Raw genomic sequence first — 18,075 nt, 5'->3', positions numbered from 1 at the left:
GGAAGATTACTTCCATGGTACATTTGAGTTGGCTTCTTTGTCTTTGGTCTAAGGCAGGTCACATAGAAAAACAATCTTGTTGCTGTGAAGAAACAATCACAGTAAAGAAGTAATAGGATCCTAGCAATATGCAAGAAAATGCCATGCTGGCCAAGCAAGAGTCCAGGTGGCAAGACTGAAGGCAAGTGAGAAGAATCATGTCCTCTGGACCAAATCCACCTCTGAATTGTCTTTTAGTTTTCTTTTTTCGGTGCTGGGGTTTGAACTCAGGGGCTTATGCTTGTGAGGCAGGCATCTATTACTTGAGCCACTCTGTCAGCCCGAATTCTTTAAGTAGATTTTTAATTGTTTTTTTCCTTTTTGTAGTACTGGGGATCCAACCCAGGACCTCACACAATGTAAGCACGTGTTCTACCACTGGGCTATACTCCCAGCCTTTAAATAGCTTTTTAAATAGAATCCATTCTCACATGCAATAACATGCAGTTTAAAAATTATTTAACACATTTCTGTGGTTTACATTTCGAAACTGCATCAATTTCAAAAGTGAGGAAATAATTCATAGGCCCGTAGTGCTTTTGAAAATAATATTTATGGTTCACAAAAATGTACATTCGTATAGTATGAAATAATGAACATATTTTAAGAAAGTTCAACCATATACAGCATTGTTTAATCTCACAAAATATATTTTGATGGGAATCTTTGCAGTATAAAAGGGTCTTCAGTTTACCAAAGGGTTCAACACTGAGCTATTTTTAAAATTGTAATTAGTCATGTTTTTCCAGTCTAAAGAGGGGTAAGACATATGCTGTACTCACACAGCTGCCTCTGCACAACTGTGCAGACAAGAGGACACAAGGCCTGCTAAAGGGCCTTTGGGGAAGATGCTGGGCAACAACAGGTGCTCTTATAGGAGACTTCTGAGTAATGTCCAGTCCATAGCACAACCAAAGCAAAACAAATCACAACTTAACTATGAGGACCAGTATTCATCTCACACACCTGGATTTCCCTTCAATATTCACTCACACTGGAAAGCACGTTTTAAAAATGAAGCTCTCAGGGGGCTTAGAAGAGTTCCTGTAATTAGTTTCTCTTCTGGAGAAAACTTCCAGTTAAGAAAAGAGGGGATTAAAAATAAACAGAAACAACCTTGTAAGTATTTAACTTAGGTTAATATACTTGCCAAGGAAAAGCAAGTCGCTGTTCTCCATGTTTGAGGCTGTGAGAAAGTGGTAGCAACATGCTTTGCTTTTCAGCCAGGGAATTATATGCACCCATTCCCGGGAAGGTGGAGGTCACAGCTGGCCTGTAGCCTCTCTCCTTCTAATCCTGCCGCCTTCTTCCCAGACTTCTAGCTGGCTGTCAATGAAAGCTTTGCATGGCTAACACATTCCAACCTAATTTTTTTGAGGTTTGAAATAAAAAGTTGCTGCTTTAAGACAAAATAATAAAGGCAAATAATTAGAACTTAAAATGCAGTTCTAATTTTATTTCTAGTTTTGGTTGTTAAAGCAAAACAAAACCTAGAAACACATGTCCCAGGGTTTATCCAAATGAATCAACAGTTCTTTGGCAATGTTAAATGTGTAATATGACTGTCATGCTAATTAACATACTTTATCAGATGTGTAATTAAAGTGTTGACATAGGAAAATCACTAGAAATTGTCAAATGTTAACCTTCTAAGTCTTGTAAAAACTACTTAAATAGAAAATATAAGTGAACAAATTTAATTTTTCCTGATAACAAATGAAGTTATGTGGCATTTTCCCACTTACACAAACTCCATTATCACATGAGCTTACAGAATGTAAACAGTATTATGCAAAAATTTTCTAAGGTAATTTTAGTGTAAATTATGAGAATAAATTAATAGTCAATTAAGTCTTGCTTGGATGGCAAGACCAGGAAAAAAAAAAAAAAAACCCAAAGAATATATCTATATAATAGCACTCTTCATTGAATAAGTTGAACAAAGTGTTTATAGTCTTGTAACCAATCATTCCCCCTTCTTTAATTTTTATTCACCACTTATCATTCTATGTATCACCAACCACACTAAAATAAAACTTCAATATGATAATTCTAAGTGGAAAAATGAATACATGAGGACTAGAGTTCTGAGCGAATTTTTGAGATTCATAGAAAGCAAATTAACCAGTTTTGTTAAAGGCAGCTATAAAAATACACATCGTCACAAGCTACACAGAACTTAAAAAGTCCAGGTAAGGGTGGAGAAGACTGGACGTTCTTCACGTGTCTGGAGAGGGCTGAAATCCCAAAGATAGAAGGAAGGGCGTCACTGCATTCTGACATGTTTCTAGGTCTCTCTCTCCGACGTGCAAGAGGGGACCCCGGCGGGCTCTGCCATCACACTTGGTCCCGGAGGCGGGCCAGCCTCTGGGACAGTTCATCCTGCTCGGCCGAGGCCACGCTCGTGCCCACCGAACCGGTCTGGCCTTGCGGCAGCTCCATGTTCAGGTCGAGGCCCGCCTCGTCTGCCATTTCCTGGAGCAGCATATCTACTTGGTTCTGGGGAGTGGTCAGCGTCGTCGTGCTGCTCATCGTGTCTTCCATTTGCTGCGTCTGGACGTCCAGCGTCTCAAACTGATGCTCGAACTTGTCCATCAAAGCAGAGATCTTCTCCAGATTCATGGTCTTCAACGTCGCGTCCATCGACTTCACCACACCGGCCATTGACTTAGTCACTTTGCCCATCGTCACCGCCGTCTGGACTCTGGCAGCCACCGCATCGACCCGCGCACTCATTCTCAAGAAATTCACCGCCTGGTTCTTCTGGCGGATGGCATTTTCGGCATGTATCCTCGCAACTTCCATGTTGCCCTTCTGAATGGCCTTTTTGATTTTGGCCTTTTCGGCCTTCTCCTCCTTATCGCATTTCTTGGCACTCCTGCTCAGTTCCTTGGCGGCGAACTTCAGGTTGAACAGGTGTTTCTCCATGTTGGACATGGTCGGACGGCTCCTTGGGGTCAGCGGCCAGGGCCGGAGCGTACGCGGAAGGGACACCAGATCAGGAACGTCCACTCCCGGCCGCCGCTCCTTTGTTTTGGTCCCACTTCCTGTTTCTACTGGGCGCAGCGCAGACGGTGACGTAAGAACCCGGCGCCGGGGCGGGGCCCGCGGCCCAAGGGTCGGATGCGTCGGGGGTGGGGCCTGCATGATAGACAGCGCCGGGACCGCCCACAAAGGCGGGGCTCCGACCAGATTCCTCCCGGAACCGCGACGCGGCTGCGCGCTACGCTGCCCAGGCTGAGCGTGCGTTCGCTTTCTGTGCTGCGTTTCACCCGGTTTTTAAAACCATCAAGTCATTAGCAAATTAGAAAAAAACTAGCGTTGACCGGCGCTTCCCTAGGAATGTGTCTGCTGACGCAGACGGATATGTCCAGACCTGCACGTAATGTTTGGCCAGAGTGCTAAAACCCTGCAAAATAGCAACTAGGTCATCCATCGGGCTAAAGCTTGCTCTGTTTACAAGGGTAACTTCCACTTTCTCAGGGGAACCTAATCTCAGGGGATTAAAAAAAAAATGCAAAAGTTGTCAATAACCTGTGTTTCAGGCTTTGCCTACAGTTTATGCTTGAGTTGTGGGATACCCTGTTTATGGCAATAGGTGACTATGTTTTCCAGACACCAAGTGCCTCCCGTGGCTGTTAGTTATCATCGGAAAATCGTCCTGTGGCTTAGTAATACAAAAGACCCATCTTTTGCTGATACAATTCTATTTTCTTGATGTTTTATAAATAGCTGAGGAATTTCACTTACATTTTAGTTTGACAGGGCTGAACTGTCACCTTAAATTATGCAGGCAGAGAATGGCGAGGTGCTGGGACCCACACATTGGCATACATCAAATCAGTCGCTGTGTATTAAACCCTTGAAAAATAAATTCAGGCTTTCCAACGACAGTGCAGCAACGTGTGCTGTAACGTCTTCTTTGGAAGGATTCCTCTGATAAACAGCAGTAACAAAATGTAAGCAGGCCAATCTGCCCTAATGAGCTATTGAAAATACGGGAAACCGAGAGCGAATTCTGCTTAGAGATCACGTTAATCCAGATATGGGAAGCTCACGTCTCTCCGGGCTTCCAGTGATGGCTTGCCAATCAGTTAAAGGAGCGCCTCTGCCACAGGCACGTGGGGCCACACGCTAACTCCTCTGTGTGGCATGGAAGCTGCTCATTATTTGTGTTAACTGACCGAGGCAGAGGACGAGAAAGGATGCTTCTCTCTGTGGACATTGTTACTGCTGCCCGTTGAGATCCTGTCACCTCTGGGAGGACTTCCCAGGAGCCCTGGGGTGCTGCGTGTGTTCTGTTCCGCTGCCACAGCACAGGGCACAGGCTTGGCTCATGCCTATTTGGTATTAACTACTTGGAGGCAGAGAGCTCTCTTACTCTGTTTCCCTGTGGAGTGCAGCAGGTACCTGGTTCCCAGCAGGCACAGAATCCAAGTTATTGCTGGCTTTGCCTGTGGTGGAGAGGGGCAAGCACACCACCCTGATCGGGAGCTTAGCCAAGGTTCCTTTTCCCCCTACAGCAGCACTCTCCCTCCAGTGAGACTTTTCTAGGAGTGTGCTATATAAACAATAAAGGAAGAAATCTGTTTGAACTGGGCTAAAGGCATAAGCTCCTCCTCTGTTCACCTAGTCCTGGCTCTTCTTCTTTTGGGTTCATGGTTTTCTCACAGTTTGCAAACTAGCTCCTGTCTATTCTCTGTAGTTTCTTCCCTCCCTCTTTTCCTTTCTCTTTTCCTTCTGCAGTATTGGTGTTTGAACCATGGCCTCATGCATGCTACCTAGATACAGCACTCTGTCTGAATGACACCCCAGCTCTACAGATTCCTCATAACAAATTCTAATTAGGTGGGATGATTTGGAATATTATCATGAAAAAGCGACGGATGATGACAATGATGACTTCCCTTATTTCTTAAACACTTACTTGCCAGGCACTGTTCTGGGCACTGTCCATGAATAAACTCATTCCATCCTCACAAACCTTGAGGCAGACATTGTGTTAATAGCTCCAGTATGCAGGCAAGGAAACCTGAGCACAGAGAGCTAAGTAACTTGCCCCAGACCATAAATCTGGCACATGTCAAACATCAGATTCCATGGATACATCGGGGACTACAACGGATAACTCAGTAATAAAAGAAAGCCTAGGCAGGCCTAGTTGCGCCAGCCTAGGGAGGGTGAGGCAGGAGGATTGCAAGTTTGAGGCCAACCTGGATTATACAGGGAGAGACAATCTTAAAACAAATGAATAAGAAAAAAAGGAGGACTATCATGTAGCTTAGGAGAAGAAGGTGACTTGGCAGCCATCATTTTGAGGAGGCTGAGGGGATGGCTGCAATGACTGCAAGACTAAGGTGAGCTGCTGTGGACTTGCTAAAAGCAGCTGCACTCGGTGATCACAGTTAGGCTCCTCCCTGGGCTGGACAATGTCTGTGGGATGGACCCCAGAGCCCTATTTTCAGAGACAGAGCAGGCTGGAATGCAGAAGAGAAGGCTGAGCTTGCTCTGGGCAGCTTCTCTCCTCTCCCTGAGCTGACGACGAAGCACCCCCCAGGCCTCTTCTCTCTTCCATAGACCCCCAGCCATTCTCACGGTGTGCAACAGGATGTGTTGCTAACAACTCTCAGGTTCACACTAGGACATTTTTATTTGGAGCTCCTTGGCCCTGGATAATTTGTGGTGCAAGACCATCTGGCAGCTTCTCAAAGTGACTGAACTCAGTTCTTTCCTCCAGATCTACTCATTCCCACTTACACTAGTTGTTCAAGTCAGAGTCTCAGGAGCTCTCCCAGCCTGTGCCCTTGTCTACATCTGCACAAAACCCTTCTCCAGGTGTTTTCCATTCTTCATACTCCATTGGGGCTTGCAGCCTGCAGAGCTGGTTGTATGTAGCAGAGGGAGATTATTTGGGGATTATTATCAAAGGAGACTTTAGTCCTATGACAATGCCAATGGCATCTGAGAACCTTCTGTACCCAATATTGATGTGAGAAAAGAATATAGTTTATAATTACTGGAATAGTTGCGACTTCTGCAACAACACTGCTACCTTACAAGGCAAATAGCCAGGCAGAAAATCTCCTTTTTGTAAAAAAAAAGAAAAAGAAATTTTTGATTAGACTTTAAACATTTCTAGAAAGCTGTGAGTCAAATCAATTAATTATCTCTATAAAATGCTGGGGAGGTAGCTGAGTGAAAGAGTGTTTGCTAGCATGTGCAAGGTCCCTGCTGGGCTCATCACCAGCACCACAGCAGCAAACAAACAAACACAAAAAAGGGGAAGAAAAATATGTATCATTGGCACATGTAGCCTATTTTCCTTCCTTGAACCAGTGCAACTGGCTTGAGATACTGAATCAGGGCTTGTGGTTTGATTTAATTAGGAAAGAATCATTTGCTAAATCTAAACCACTAAAAAAAAGGAAGGAAAAGATACAAAAAAATTATTTCACTGTGTTTAAATCCTACTGGAATTTGGGCTGCAGGTGTAGCATGCATGAAGCTGAGTCAGAGCCCCAGAATCTTCAAAGCAAACATGGCCCCACTCCCCATGGATTCTCACTGGTACGTTTTTAGTGATATGGGGAGGTTGTACCTCAAATTCTGAGATCCTCATCAATCACTTGTCATGACTTGTACGTATGCACATAGTTGTGTTTATTTGCTCAGCAGCAGTCCCCCCCCCACTTTTTTTTAGCTCTAGCGTGGGGACCTACTGGTACCTGTGCCTGCTACTAGTCAACCTCTGCATCTCAGCAGATGCTCCGTGTTTTTCTGTTGACTGTATGAAGGTCTGAATGAAGGCCTCCTCTCTTGGAATACATTATGCATATGCACTATATGTATACCATAGGTATTACATAGATTAACTGGGGTACACATATGTTTGTATGTAATTCTTTCCTGAATCGCCTTCTCACTCACAGACACAGCTGTAATTCAAAACTCAGACTGCTTAAGCCTTGGGAAACAGTAAACTTGCTGTCCCTCAAAATACATTAACGTCAAGTTTTAAAAATGAAAACAGGAAGGAGTTAGCAGTAAATGGATGAGGAGCACACAGACAGAATTCTGCACTGCGCAGTGCATTCCCCATGTGTGGAGAAGCCTACATGTGCTAACATGTGTCCCTTGTCTGCGTGGGACAATTTGCCAATTTGTGGGATGTAGAGAATGAAATCTAAGTACTCCCGCCCCTCCAAAGGCACTTTGGGAGTTCTTTTGGCACTGGTAAAGCAATGACTGCCTTGCCCTGAGGTATCACGATAGTGAGTTTCAGATTTGATCCAAGTCTTCCTTGGAATAAAGAATGATCTGGATTTAGAGAAAAGTCAACAGAATTCTTTTAAAAACAAACAAACAAACAAACACAGTCCCACCAAAAAAAAAAAAAAGAAAAAAAGCAGTCTCTTCTCTCTCTGCCTGGGTTTGCTAAAGAATAACTTCAGATTCTCTCAGTCCAGTCTTGTTTTCAGATGACCTGGGCTTCCTCTGCCCAGGAATCAGTGAGGTTCTGCCTACTGTGAGGGCACTGGGCTCAGGTCCTTCTTGGTAAAGCAGTGTGATTATATGTGTGACTAGATGAGATCAGATTTCTTCTCTGGGCTTCAGTTCCTCATTTATAAAATTGGAAAAACAAAATATTTGATCTTGCAGTTGGTGGTAAGCTTTCATCAGGTCTGACTGCCAAAGAAGTTTCCCTCAAACTACTCACTTAAAAAAAAAAAACCTGAGGCCATCTGTAACACTGTGAAATTTATCAAGAAAAATTACCTTTTTCTTTCCTGGTAATTTCAAAAATCTCTCATGGAGCATGTGCACAGCATGCTTGGCAACCAGATAAGGCAGACTGTGTCTACTTCTATACAACGACTTCACTCAAAGAAACCTGTCATAGACAGAAAATCTATTCCATGGTAGGTTCCTACCCCTAAGAAAATGAAAAACAGAGGCAGAAACTAAAGAAACATGGCAGCAAATCAAAAACCTGATAATATAACCTGGTTGTATTATCTGTGAAACATGCCATGTATTTCTGAACAGGAAGATCACCCCAAAGGCAGGTTATAAGGACGCGAGAAGTTGCTAGTTAAGCGATAAAATGGGTCCAGGGCCAAGATAAAAGGCCCCACACAGAGATAACTGCTCATTCCTGCCTTTCTTTGTCTCCTTCTGTAAACAGACTTCCTGACACAGGTCCCCTGCTGCTCCCGCCTAAATAGCCCGATCCCTATCCCCCAATGTAAGCCCACCTATTAGCAACCAGTACATTCATCCTAACCCAATTCCCTGCACTGCCCTATAAGAATCCTACAATTTCACTGCTCCGGGAGCCAGAATTTTGAGTGTGAGCTCATCTGGGACTGCCGGCGTCAAATAAATTCCAAGATCTCTTACTTCTCTGAGTGTCGCTTGGTTTCTTGCTGGACAATATTTCCGTAACATTTCCATGTTTACTATGCTTTTTCTTTTTCTTTTAAAGAAAAACTTCTTTCCCTGCATGGGTGTTTGTTGCAGCATCTAACAGTTGCCTGGCTGTCTGATGGAAGTCCAAGTTCATCCCATGTATGTGGTTCTGATGGGAAGAGATGCAAAAGGACAGGACTGAATGCTGCTGCTCTACGGGAGTGTGGAGCTGCTTGTTCTCAGGCAATTTTTAAAACTTGAGTCTTACTAGAAGTAATTACTTTACACCTCCAATTAGAATGTAAAACACCCCATAACAGAGCAGACTATTTCTTATCACTTCTAAACTTTTGTCATGCACCAGCACATTCCTTTTCCTCGGAAGTCATTAACACTGTGGCCTAAGGGCGGCCACAGGAAGAGACTTGAAAAGAAGTGTTGACTAAAATGACTTTGAATGAAGTCATTCAGCAGGAGGTTTATGAACTGAGGTATGGATGTGCTTTCTTCTGTAGTTTGGTAGAAGCTTACAGGTCATGACTGTATCCCATAACGGTACAGGAGACAGACAAGTCACCAGCAAAGCCGATGTACTTGAGGTGTCTGTTTTCCCAGCGTGTCCTCTCCCAGGAGGGTCTCCTTAGTCAAAGCAAAGGTGCTGCATGGAATGCTCCATGAGCTGACAGGCAAGGTGTATTTCTCTTCCCAGAACCACTAGGCAGTGTTTAAATAACTATGATTAACTGTGTTCTAATGGAATAAATCCTAGCCAAGGATGGGGGTACAACTCTGTGCTTGCCTCGAAGGTACAAGGCCTGAAGGAAAATTCTAGCCAAGATTAACACGTGGAGAACAACACTAAATAGTGAGTCATACAGTGTTTTCAGTGGAACAGTGGAAAGCTAACTGAATCTCTACTATACGAACACAAATCTTTGTCAATTCCTCAGTGTCATTTATGTGAACCAAACTAGGGAACCAAGGACCAGAGTGCATCGGGGTGGCTTTCGCTCACTGGAAATTTCCAGGGCCTCCTCTCCTGCAGCTGCCCACGACTGTGCACTGGTCACTGCTTCACTTCCCAACAGCTCCCCATGCACCTTGATCCCCACAGGACAAATGCTAACTGTGGAGTGAGTAGAGAGGACGTCACATGAAGACGGCTTTCTGAGAGGGCGGCCCAGACACCAGGCACGGTTGCCTTCTGTATCTGTGAGACCTGCATCTTAGGATTCATCCAACAATCGAGAGAAGATATTTGACTGAAAAAGAAATCAAGTCTATTCTGAACACATGCAGACCGTCCCCTGGTTGTCTTTCCCTAAACAATACAGTGTAAACCCGATGTACATAGCACTTATGTTGCATGAAGAATGATAAGTCATCTGGAGATGATGTCAAGTTGACAGGAGGATGAGGCCGGGTGTGCCATGACATTTTATATAAACGACCTTGAGCATCTGTGGGGGGCCCACGACACTGCAGGACAATGGTGCTTTCTTCTGTCGAGATCACACCATCCTTCAGAGAAGAACGGATGGGAACCTGACCTTCCATCAGTGCTCAATTCACGCTGAGTTTCTCAAGAGAGCTGAACTGTCATTACACATGTTCAACTGAGGATGATACAGAATTTCCTTTTTTGGCAAAGCAATGTGTTAAGTCTTATCTGTCTCAGAAGATATATTTAGTCACCACACACATTTAGCAAAACTCACACCCAGGTGGCAACTTTCTTATTGCTACCTCAGTAGGCAGCCTAGAAAGCCGTCTGTCCTTCCTCCTTCATGGAAACAGCACCCAACACTACGTTTTTATGAATATCGAGTTCATAAAGCAAGGCCATCCTGTGCACTTCATTGTCTCTGTGCGAATAACACGGTTAGTGAGCAAATGGGAATTCTATTCGTGTTTTGATTTTCTTAAATAAGCGAAAGTTGTAACAGGCTATCGCTTACGGTCTGAATGTCATCTTCTGACAATGTGGGATCCTAATTATTGTGCCATGAATGGAACCGGAATTCTAAGCGGTGATGTGTGAACAAGCCCAGGCGAGGCTTCTCTTTCACGTTTTTTGAATGCTTGCTTTGATAGGAAATGATCAAAGAGCAGCTTTCTTACACTCTAAACTCTATTTTAAAAGCTTTAATTACGTTGCTGTGAGCACATTCTCATTATTTACTGGCTGGAGGGAAGTCCTTACATAATCTATCAATACAGCTTCCCATGTTCTCTGATGCAGTTAACACTTCTGTTGTAAAGGCAGCTATGCAGCAGAACTCTCTTTTTTTTATTTTGTTTTTTTGGTGTTAGGGATTAAACCCAGGGCCTCGCCCATGCTAAACTCACCCTCTGTCACTGAGCTGAAACCCCAGTCCAGATGTTGGGTCTGGAGACCTAAGGCGGATGAGTATCCCATCCCCCATGGAGAGCACTCTGATTCCTGCATCCCAAGAAGGAGGTGTAAACATGCATTCCTGTACCCTGAAGAGGAGATACAGGGTCTGATAGATCTGCCACAGGGCTGATGAGCAAAATGCTCTCAAGATTGTTTCCCCTCCCCCAATAAAGGTGCAAACCAAACCAGTTCACCTGAGAACGCCCACGAATCCATGGCCAATGAGAAAAACCCATCTAAGCCAGAGTTAGAATGTCCATAAAAACCCCAGCCTCCACCTGTGCAGCAAGCTACCGGCTTCCGGGTTCCGCTGCACTGATCTAGCTGTAGCCTTTCCTTTCTCTCTAATAAATCCCACTTCCTATACCAGCTTTGGCTTACAAATCAATCAGCTGCCCCACGAGCCAGTTCCCTGGCCTGTGAAGGCCAGGACCCCCACAACACTTCACACCGGCACATAACACAGAGAACTCTATTCTTTTTATGCCTGGATAATATTGCATGGATACACCACACTGTATATTTGTGATGAAGGACTGAAGGACGGACTGCGGGAGGTCCCAAAAGGCGATAAGTGGTCAAGGAGACACTTCTCCCTAGGAAGAAGTTTGCATCTGAAAGGCATCTCTGCCATCAGGCAATGCAAATAGGCTATAAAACCCCACACCCCAACCTGACCCAGGGGATCACTGGTTTCCGGGTCCCCCTGCATTCTCCAATATGCAGTTTTTCGCTTCTCTTTTCTCCAACTAAATTCTCTATAAATAAAATCTTTCCGACCTCTGCTGTTAGAGTCTGTCTGTGCTTTCATTCTCAGAGCCGGCTCAAGAACCCTGAGCATCTGAAATTCCTGTGCGTGTCATCCATGCATCAGTGAGGTTGTTTCTACTATGAATAATGCTGTGAACAGACACTGTGTCAGATAGTGAAAAGCCGAGCTTCATAGAAACATTAATTTTGTATACATGAGTATGACAGTACGGAAAAAAACAGAAAAAGCACAATTATTATTATTGTTTTTGGCGGAACTGGGGTTTGAACTCAGTGCTTCATGCTTGCTAGGCAGGCACTCTACCACGTGAGCCACTCCACCAGCCTTATTTTTGTGTTGGATATTTTGGATGCAGGGTCTTGTGAACTATTTGCCTGGGCTGGCTTTGAACCAAGAACCACAATCCGACCTCTGCCTCCTGAGTAGCTAGGATTACAGGTTTGAGTGTCGGAAAAAGCACAATTAAAATGCAAATATCCATTCATTTACAGATGTATGGAATATCCACTATTGTTCACAGTAGTAAAACAGTAATTCCACATGAGCAGTTAACAATGGCACACTAACCCATCATCCATAAAGAAGAGTTTATAGAACTCTTAGATCTGTTCATTCTTGTTATTTAGATATAAAAAGTTCTGAAGTACAGATATATGCAGCGGTGTCTCATATTAACGAGGTATTACCATGCTGGACACTATCTGAGCCTGTGGCTCATGCCTATAATCCTAGCTACACAGGAGGCAGAGATCAGGAAGATCACAGTTCAAAGCCAGCCAGGCAAAACCTATCACAAAAAAAAAAAAAAAAAGAAAAAGAAAAAGAAAAAGAGCTGATGGAGTGGCTCAAGGTGAAGGCCTTGTACTGCAAAAAACAATTACTGTGAATCCTATGGGAATAACTTATTATTGTAAGTTACATGCCAATTTCCACAAAGGTGATTTTTGTTTTGGAAGCTTTAAGACATATTTCCAGTATGGGAATTACAGTATGAATCTGCACTTTGCGTTCCTACTTTTTTCCTTTCTTTTCCTCTCTAAATGGGTAAAATGTGCTTACCAGTCAGCGTAAGCACAGCCTATTTTATGGCTGTGGCATGACCACCTCAGCAGCACGTCCATGTGGCTGCCTGGTTCAGAACACAGATGACAGAGTTCACAGAACAGGGCAAGGAGTGCTGTGACTTCTACAAGCAACCTGTTCACTACTTTTGAATGCAGTCCCACGTTTTTACCATTGATATTAAATAAAAAGGATCCAAAACTGGGCTGACTCAAATAATCGTAAGCCTAATTCTATCAACACATCCAAGCTAAAATCTTAACATGCCAGCTCCAACACTGAGTCTCAAACTTTTTGTGGTGCTGAGGCTGGAACTCAGGACATTGTGCTTGCTAGGTAGGCTCTACCACTTGAGTCACGCCTCCAGCCTTGTTTTGCTTTAGTTATTTTTCAGGTCTCATGTTTTTGCCCTGGTCTGGCTTCAGATCACAATCCTCCTACCAATGCCTTCTATGTGAGCCACCACTCCTGGCTTATTTGTTGAGGTGGGAGGGGGGTCTCATTAACTTTTTGCCTGGGTTGGCCTCGAACTTTGATCCTCCTGATCTCAGCCCCACCAAGTATCTGGGATTACAGCTATGCACCATCATGCGGTCTCTGTTTTTGAGATGGTTCCAGCTGTGTTGCCTAGGATGGCATATGTGCCACTACGCCTGGCTGGGATTTAAAGCGCAAGTAAGTGCACAATTCTGTGGCTTTTTTGTATATCTGGAATTGCACAGCTATCACCACGGTTGCTTTTACAACACTTTAACCACTTCAAAAAGAAGCCCTCAACCATCTGACGTTACTCAAGCCCTTATCCCCCAGCCCTATGCAAATCTAATCTGCTGTCTGTCCCTATAGACACAGGAACTCCAGACACGTGGTGTAAATGGAGTCACACAGTATGAGCCTTTCTTGGCTTGGCATAATGTTTTCAGGGTTCATCCAATTGGCGCATGTGACAGTACTTCATTCTTCCCTATAGACGAACAGTATTCCACTGTGTGGATGAATCATTTTGTTTACCCATTCATCAGCTGATGGGCATTTGGCTTGCTTTTATTTTTTGGCTATTGCTATGGACATATGTCTAGAAGTTTATATGGATGTATGTTTTCAGTTCTCTTGGGTACACACCAGAAGTAGGGTTGCTGGGTCTTATGGTAGTATGCTGCACTTTTTGTGGGGTTGCCACACTGCTTTGCAAAGCAGCTGCACCATCTTACTTTCCTGCTGCAGTGTACAGGGTACCTGTTGCTCCCTGTCCTCATCAGCTTTTATCTGGTGGGTGTCATCCTGATGGGTGTTAAGTGGTATTTTACTGGGCTTTTAATTTGCACTCCCTAATGACTAGTGATGACCATGTTTTCATAAACTTATTGGCTATTTATATGTCATGTGGGGGAATAATGTCTATATAGATCCTTTGCTAATTTAAAAACTGAATTATTGTATCTTTTGTTGAGTTGTAAGAATTCTTTATATATTCCGGGCAAGAGACCTTTATCAGATGAGTTATTAACAAATACGGTTCACATTCTGTGAGCTGTCTTTATGCTACTTGAACCATGAAGACTCTTGTTTTAAAACCAGCTTTCCTGGCTTTCTTTTGAACGCTGAGACCAAGATATGAATTGTATGGAAATGTGAAGCTGGCAAGAGTGAGAGGAAGAGGGCATCCCTCAACAGGACGCTGCCTAGATCTGGGGGCCAGGCCTCATTCATCTTTGTAGCTTATCATCTGGCAGTGCCTGGCTGCTCTGATGCTCACAGAACACTAATTGAACTAATTTTTCACAGTCTTTAGGTTGAAAATATGAAATCTTGGGTACATCAGGTAATAGTCTGGTATCATGTAATCTTTTCTCCTCTGCAAAACAGAAATAATATGTCGACTGGGCAAGTGTGAGGATTGATGTTAAGTCATAGGCTGTGTGTAGAATAGCATCCTCACCTGATGGGTTTCAATAAACTTGAGCTAGCTGGTCGGTACACAGGACCATGCCTCTGAAATTACTCTGAAACTTTACACTTTGTTAAGTGTAAAGTGTTTATCTGGATTCCTTCAAAGAATTCAGTAAACACTTAAAAGTAACTGTAAAAAACCTCACATACTCAAATGTCTTATGTGGCATATTGGTGATTTTTTTTTCCCCCCAGCACTGGGGACCAAACCCAAAGTAGAGCAAGTGTTCTACCCCTGAACTACACCCAGGCCCTGCTCTATTGTAACTTGAAGGGCACCACTAATTTATTAGCCTGTGCTACTATGTAACTTGTTTTTCTGTGGATTTCTGATCACATATACCTATGTGTATTTTTCTTTCTTTCTCCTACATTTTATTATGAAAAATTTCAAACATTAAACAAACGTGAAATAATTTTATAGTGAATACCTGAATATCCACTATCTATCTCCTACCATTACTATCTCACTATACTTTTTGTTTATATGTTTATTATTCTGAGACTGGATCTTGTTACATTGTTTATGCTGGTCTTGAACTCTTGGGCTCAAAGGATTCTCCTGCCTCAGTCTCTTGAGCAGCTAGGACCACAGACACTCCCAGGCCCATCTGGCTTACTTTTGCTGTATTTAAAAAAAAATCACAGCTGGGCACTGGTGGTTCATGCTTGTAATCCTAGCTACTTGGGAGGCTGAGATGAGAAGGATCACAGTTCAAGGCCAGCTCCAGCAAATAGTTCTTGAAACCCCATCTCCAAAATAAGCAGAGCAAAATGGACTGGAGGTGTGGCTCAAGTAATAGAGCATCTGCTCTATAAGCACAAAGCCCTGAGTTCAAACCTCAGTCCCCCGCCCAAAATCCTATCACCCTATGTACCCATTCCTCAAGTCCATGCTATTCTTGATGCATTCTAAAGAAAGTGAAGACAGAAGTACACCTCTTCCTAACTACTCAGCACAGAAGACCATTATCTAGAAATCAATTTGTTTACAGGCTTTTATTTTGATGTAAACTTTACATACAATGAAACACAAACCTTTTATTTATTTATTTATTTATTTTTGAGGTGCTGGGTATCAGCCTCAGGTTCTCACGAATACTAGGCAAGTACCCTATTGCTGAGCCACGCCCCTGGCTGAAACACAAATCTTAATTGTGTACTCAAGACTGAATTTTGACAAATGCATATACTTGTGCCACCCAGACTCCTATCAATACATCACACACGTTTTATCTTCCTTCAAACTATTTCTAACCATCGTCCAGAAGGAAGATATACTCTGAGTGTGTTGGGATGAAGTCAGGGCTCAAGTATGCTGAGCACCTGCTTTACATGGAGCAGCACCCCAGCCCTGCTCATTTCTCTTTAGACATGCACACCCATGGAGGACAGCAGGATTACAGTCACCTGAGCAAATTCCTGTGAGGCACAGAGCATGTGCAGTGTGCTCTTCTCAGGGCCCAAGCTCTCCTGCAGAGCAACCAGCATGTCCTCAGCAGGAGAAAATATTCTATTTATCAGACTTCAATTCACATTTATGTTAAGAACTATGATGACACTGTTAGGAATTCAACCTGGAGAAAATTTCTCATTATTTTCCTTTTCACATTTCTGCATAATTTAATTAAAAAATATTTCTGGTGATTACAAGGAAAAGTTAAAAAAATTTCCTACCATTTGTAACTCCTCATATACAAGTATGTCAGAATACTTCCATATGGTCCCTTCTCTGGCAGAAACAAACAGGGTGTTGAGCCCAGTGAAAGACTCATCTCTGAATCTCAATTTTGTTTGTCTGGTTTGGCAATTCTTGGGTTTGAACTCAGGGCCTCATGCTTGCTTGGCAGGTGCTCTACTACTTGAGCTATGCCTCCAGCTCTTTTTTGCTTTAGTTATTTTTCAGGTAGGGTATTGTGTCTTTTGCCTGGGCTGATCTGGAACCGTGATCTTCCTGATCTCCACCTCCCGAGTAGCTGGGATTTACAGGAATGAACCACCATCCCCGGCCTCCATCTTGTTTCTATCAAAATGGTCATACAGGTTTTCTGGCTAGTTAAAGATGCTAAATGTGACCATGAAAGACCTAAAAGCATATATAAACGCCAACACAGTGGTTGTGGGAGACTTTAACACTCCATTATCATCAATAGATAGGTCATCCAAACAAAAACTCAATAAAGAAATCCAAGATCTAAAATATGCAATAGATCAAGTGGACCTAGTAGATGTCTACAGAACATTTCATCCAACCTCTACACAATATACATTCTTCTCAGCAGCCCATGGAACCTTCTCCAAAATAGATCATATCCTAGGGCACAAAGCAAGCCTCAGCAAATATAAGAAAATAGAAATAATACCATGCATACTATCTGACCACAATGCAGTAAAAGTAGAACTCAACAACAAAAGTAAAGACAAAAAACATGCAAACAGCTGGAAACTAAATAACTCATTACTTAATGAAGAATGGATCATCGATGCAATAAAAGAGGAAATTAAAAAGTTCCTGGAAGTCAATGAAAATGAAAACACAACCTACCGGAACCTATGGGACACAGCTAAGGCAGTCTTGAGAGGAAAGTTTATAGCCATGAGTGCATACATTAAAAAGATTGAAAGATCCCAAATCAATGACCTAATGATACATCTCAAACTCCTAGAAAAACAAGAACAAGCAAATCCCAAAACAAATAGAAGGAGAGAAATAATAAAAATAAGAGCTGAAATCAACGAAATAGAAACCAAAAAAACCATACAAAGAATTAATGAAACAAAAAGTTGGTTCTTTGAAAAAATAAACAAGATCGATAGACCCCTGGCAAACCTGACTAAAATGAGGAGAGAAAAAACCCAAATTAGTAGAATTAGGAATGCAAAAGGGGAGATAACAACAAACACCATGGAAGTCCAGGAAATCATCAGAGACTACTTTGAGAACCTATATTCAAATAAATTTGAAAATCTTAAAGAAATGGACAGACTTCTAGATACATATGATCATCCAAAACTGAACCAAGAGGAAATTAATCACCTGAATAGATCTATAACACAAAATGAAATTGAAGCAGCAATCAAGAGTCTCCCCAAAAAGAAAAGTCCAGGACCTGATGGATTCTCTGCTGAATTCTATCAGACCTTTAAAGAAGAACTGATACCAACCCTCCTTAAATTGTTCCACGAAATAGAAAGGGAAGGAAAACTGCCAAACACATTTTATGAAGCCAGTATTACACTTATCCCAAAACCAGGCAAAGACACCTCCAAAAAGGAGAACTATAGGCCAATCTCCTTAATGAACATTGATGCAAAAATCCTCAACAAAATAATGGCAAATTGAATTCAGCAACACATCAAAAAGATTATTCACCACGACCAAGTAGGCTTCATCCCAGGGATGCAGGGGTGGTTCAACATACGAAAATCAATAAACGTAATAAAC

General features: G+C 42.8%; 2 protein-coding genes across 4 annotated transcripts in view; both read right to left on the bottom strand.

Annotated features, from left to right (window-relative positions):
- Gnal (G protein subunit alpha L) overlaps positions 1–18,075 on the bottom strand; it is a 167,206-nt gene that overhangs the window by 21,274 nt on the left and 127,857 nt on the right. The gene's annotated exons all lie outside the window — the stretch shown is intronic.
- On the bottom strand, positions 1,481–3,100 carry Chmp1b (charged multivesicular body protein 1B). Its single transcript, XM_020178962.2, has one exon. The coding sequence runs from the start codon at positions 2,974–2,976 to the stop codon at positions 2,377–2,379; it is 600 nt and encodes a 199-aa protein (XP_020034551.1). The 5' UTR covers positions 2,977–3,100; the 3' UTR covers positions 1,481–2,376.

Source organism: Castor canadensis, chromosome 4, assembly GCF_047511655.1.
Source record: "Castor canadensis chromosome 4, mCasCan1.hap1v2, whole genome shotgun sequence".
Taxonomy (NCBI): Eukaryota; Metazoa; Chordata; class Mammalia; order Rodentia; family Castoridae; genus Castor; species Castor canadensis.
This window is presented reverse-complemented; position numbering and strand designations above follow the sequence as displayed.

Excerpts from the sequence above, each read along its gene's own strand:
- Chmp1b (XM_020178962.2), bottom strand. The coding sequence starts at position 2,976 with ATGTCCAACATGGAGAAACACCTGTTCAACCTGAAGTTCGCCGCCAAG.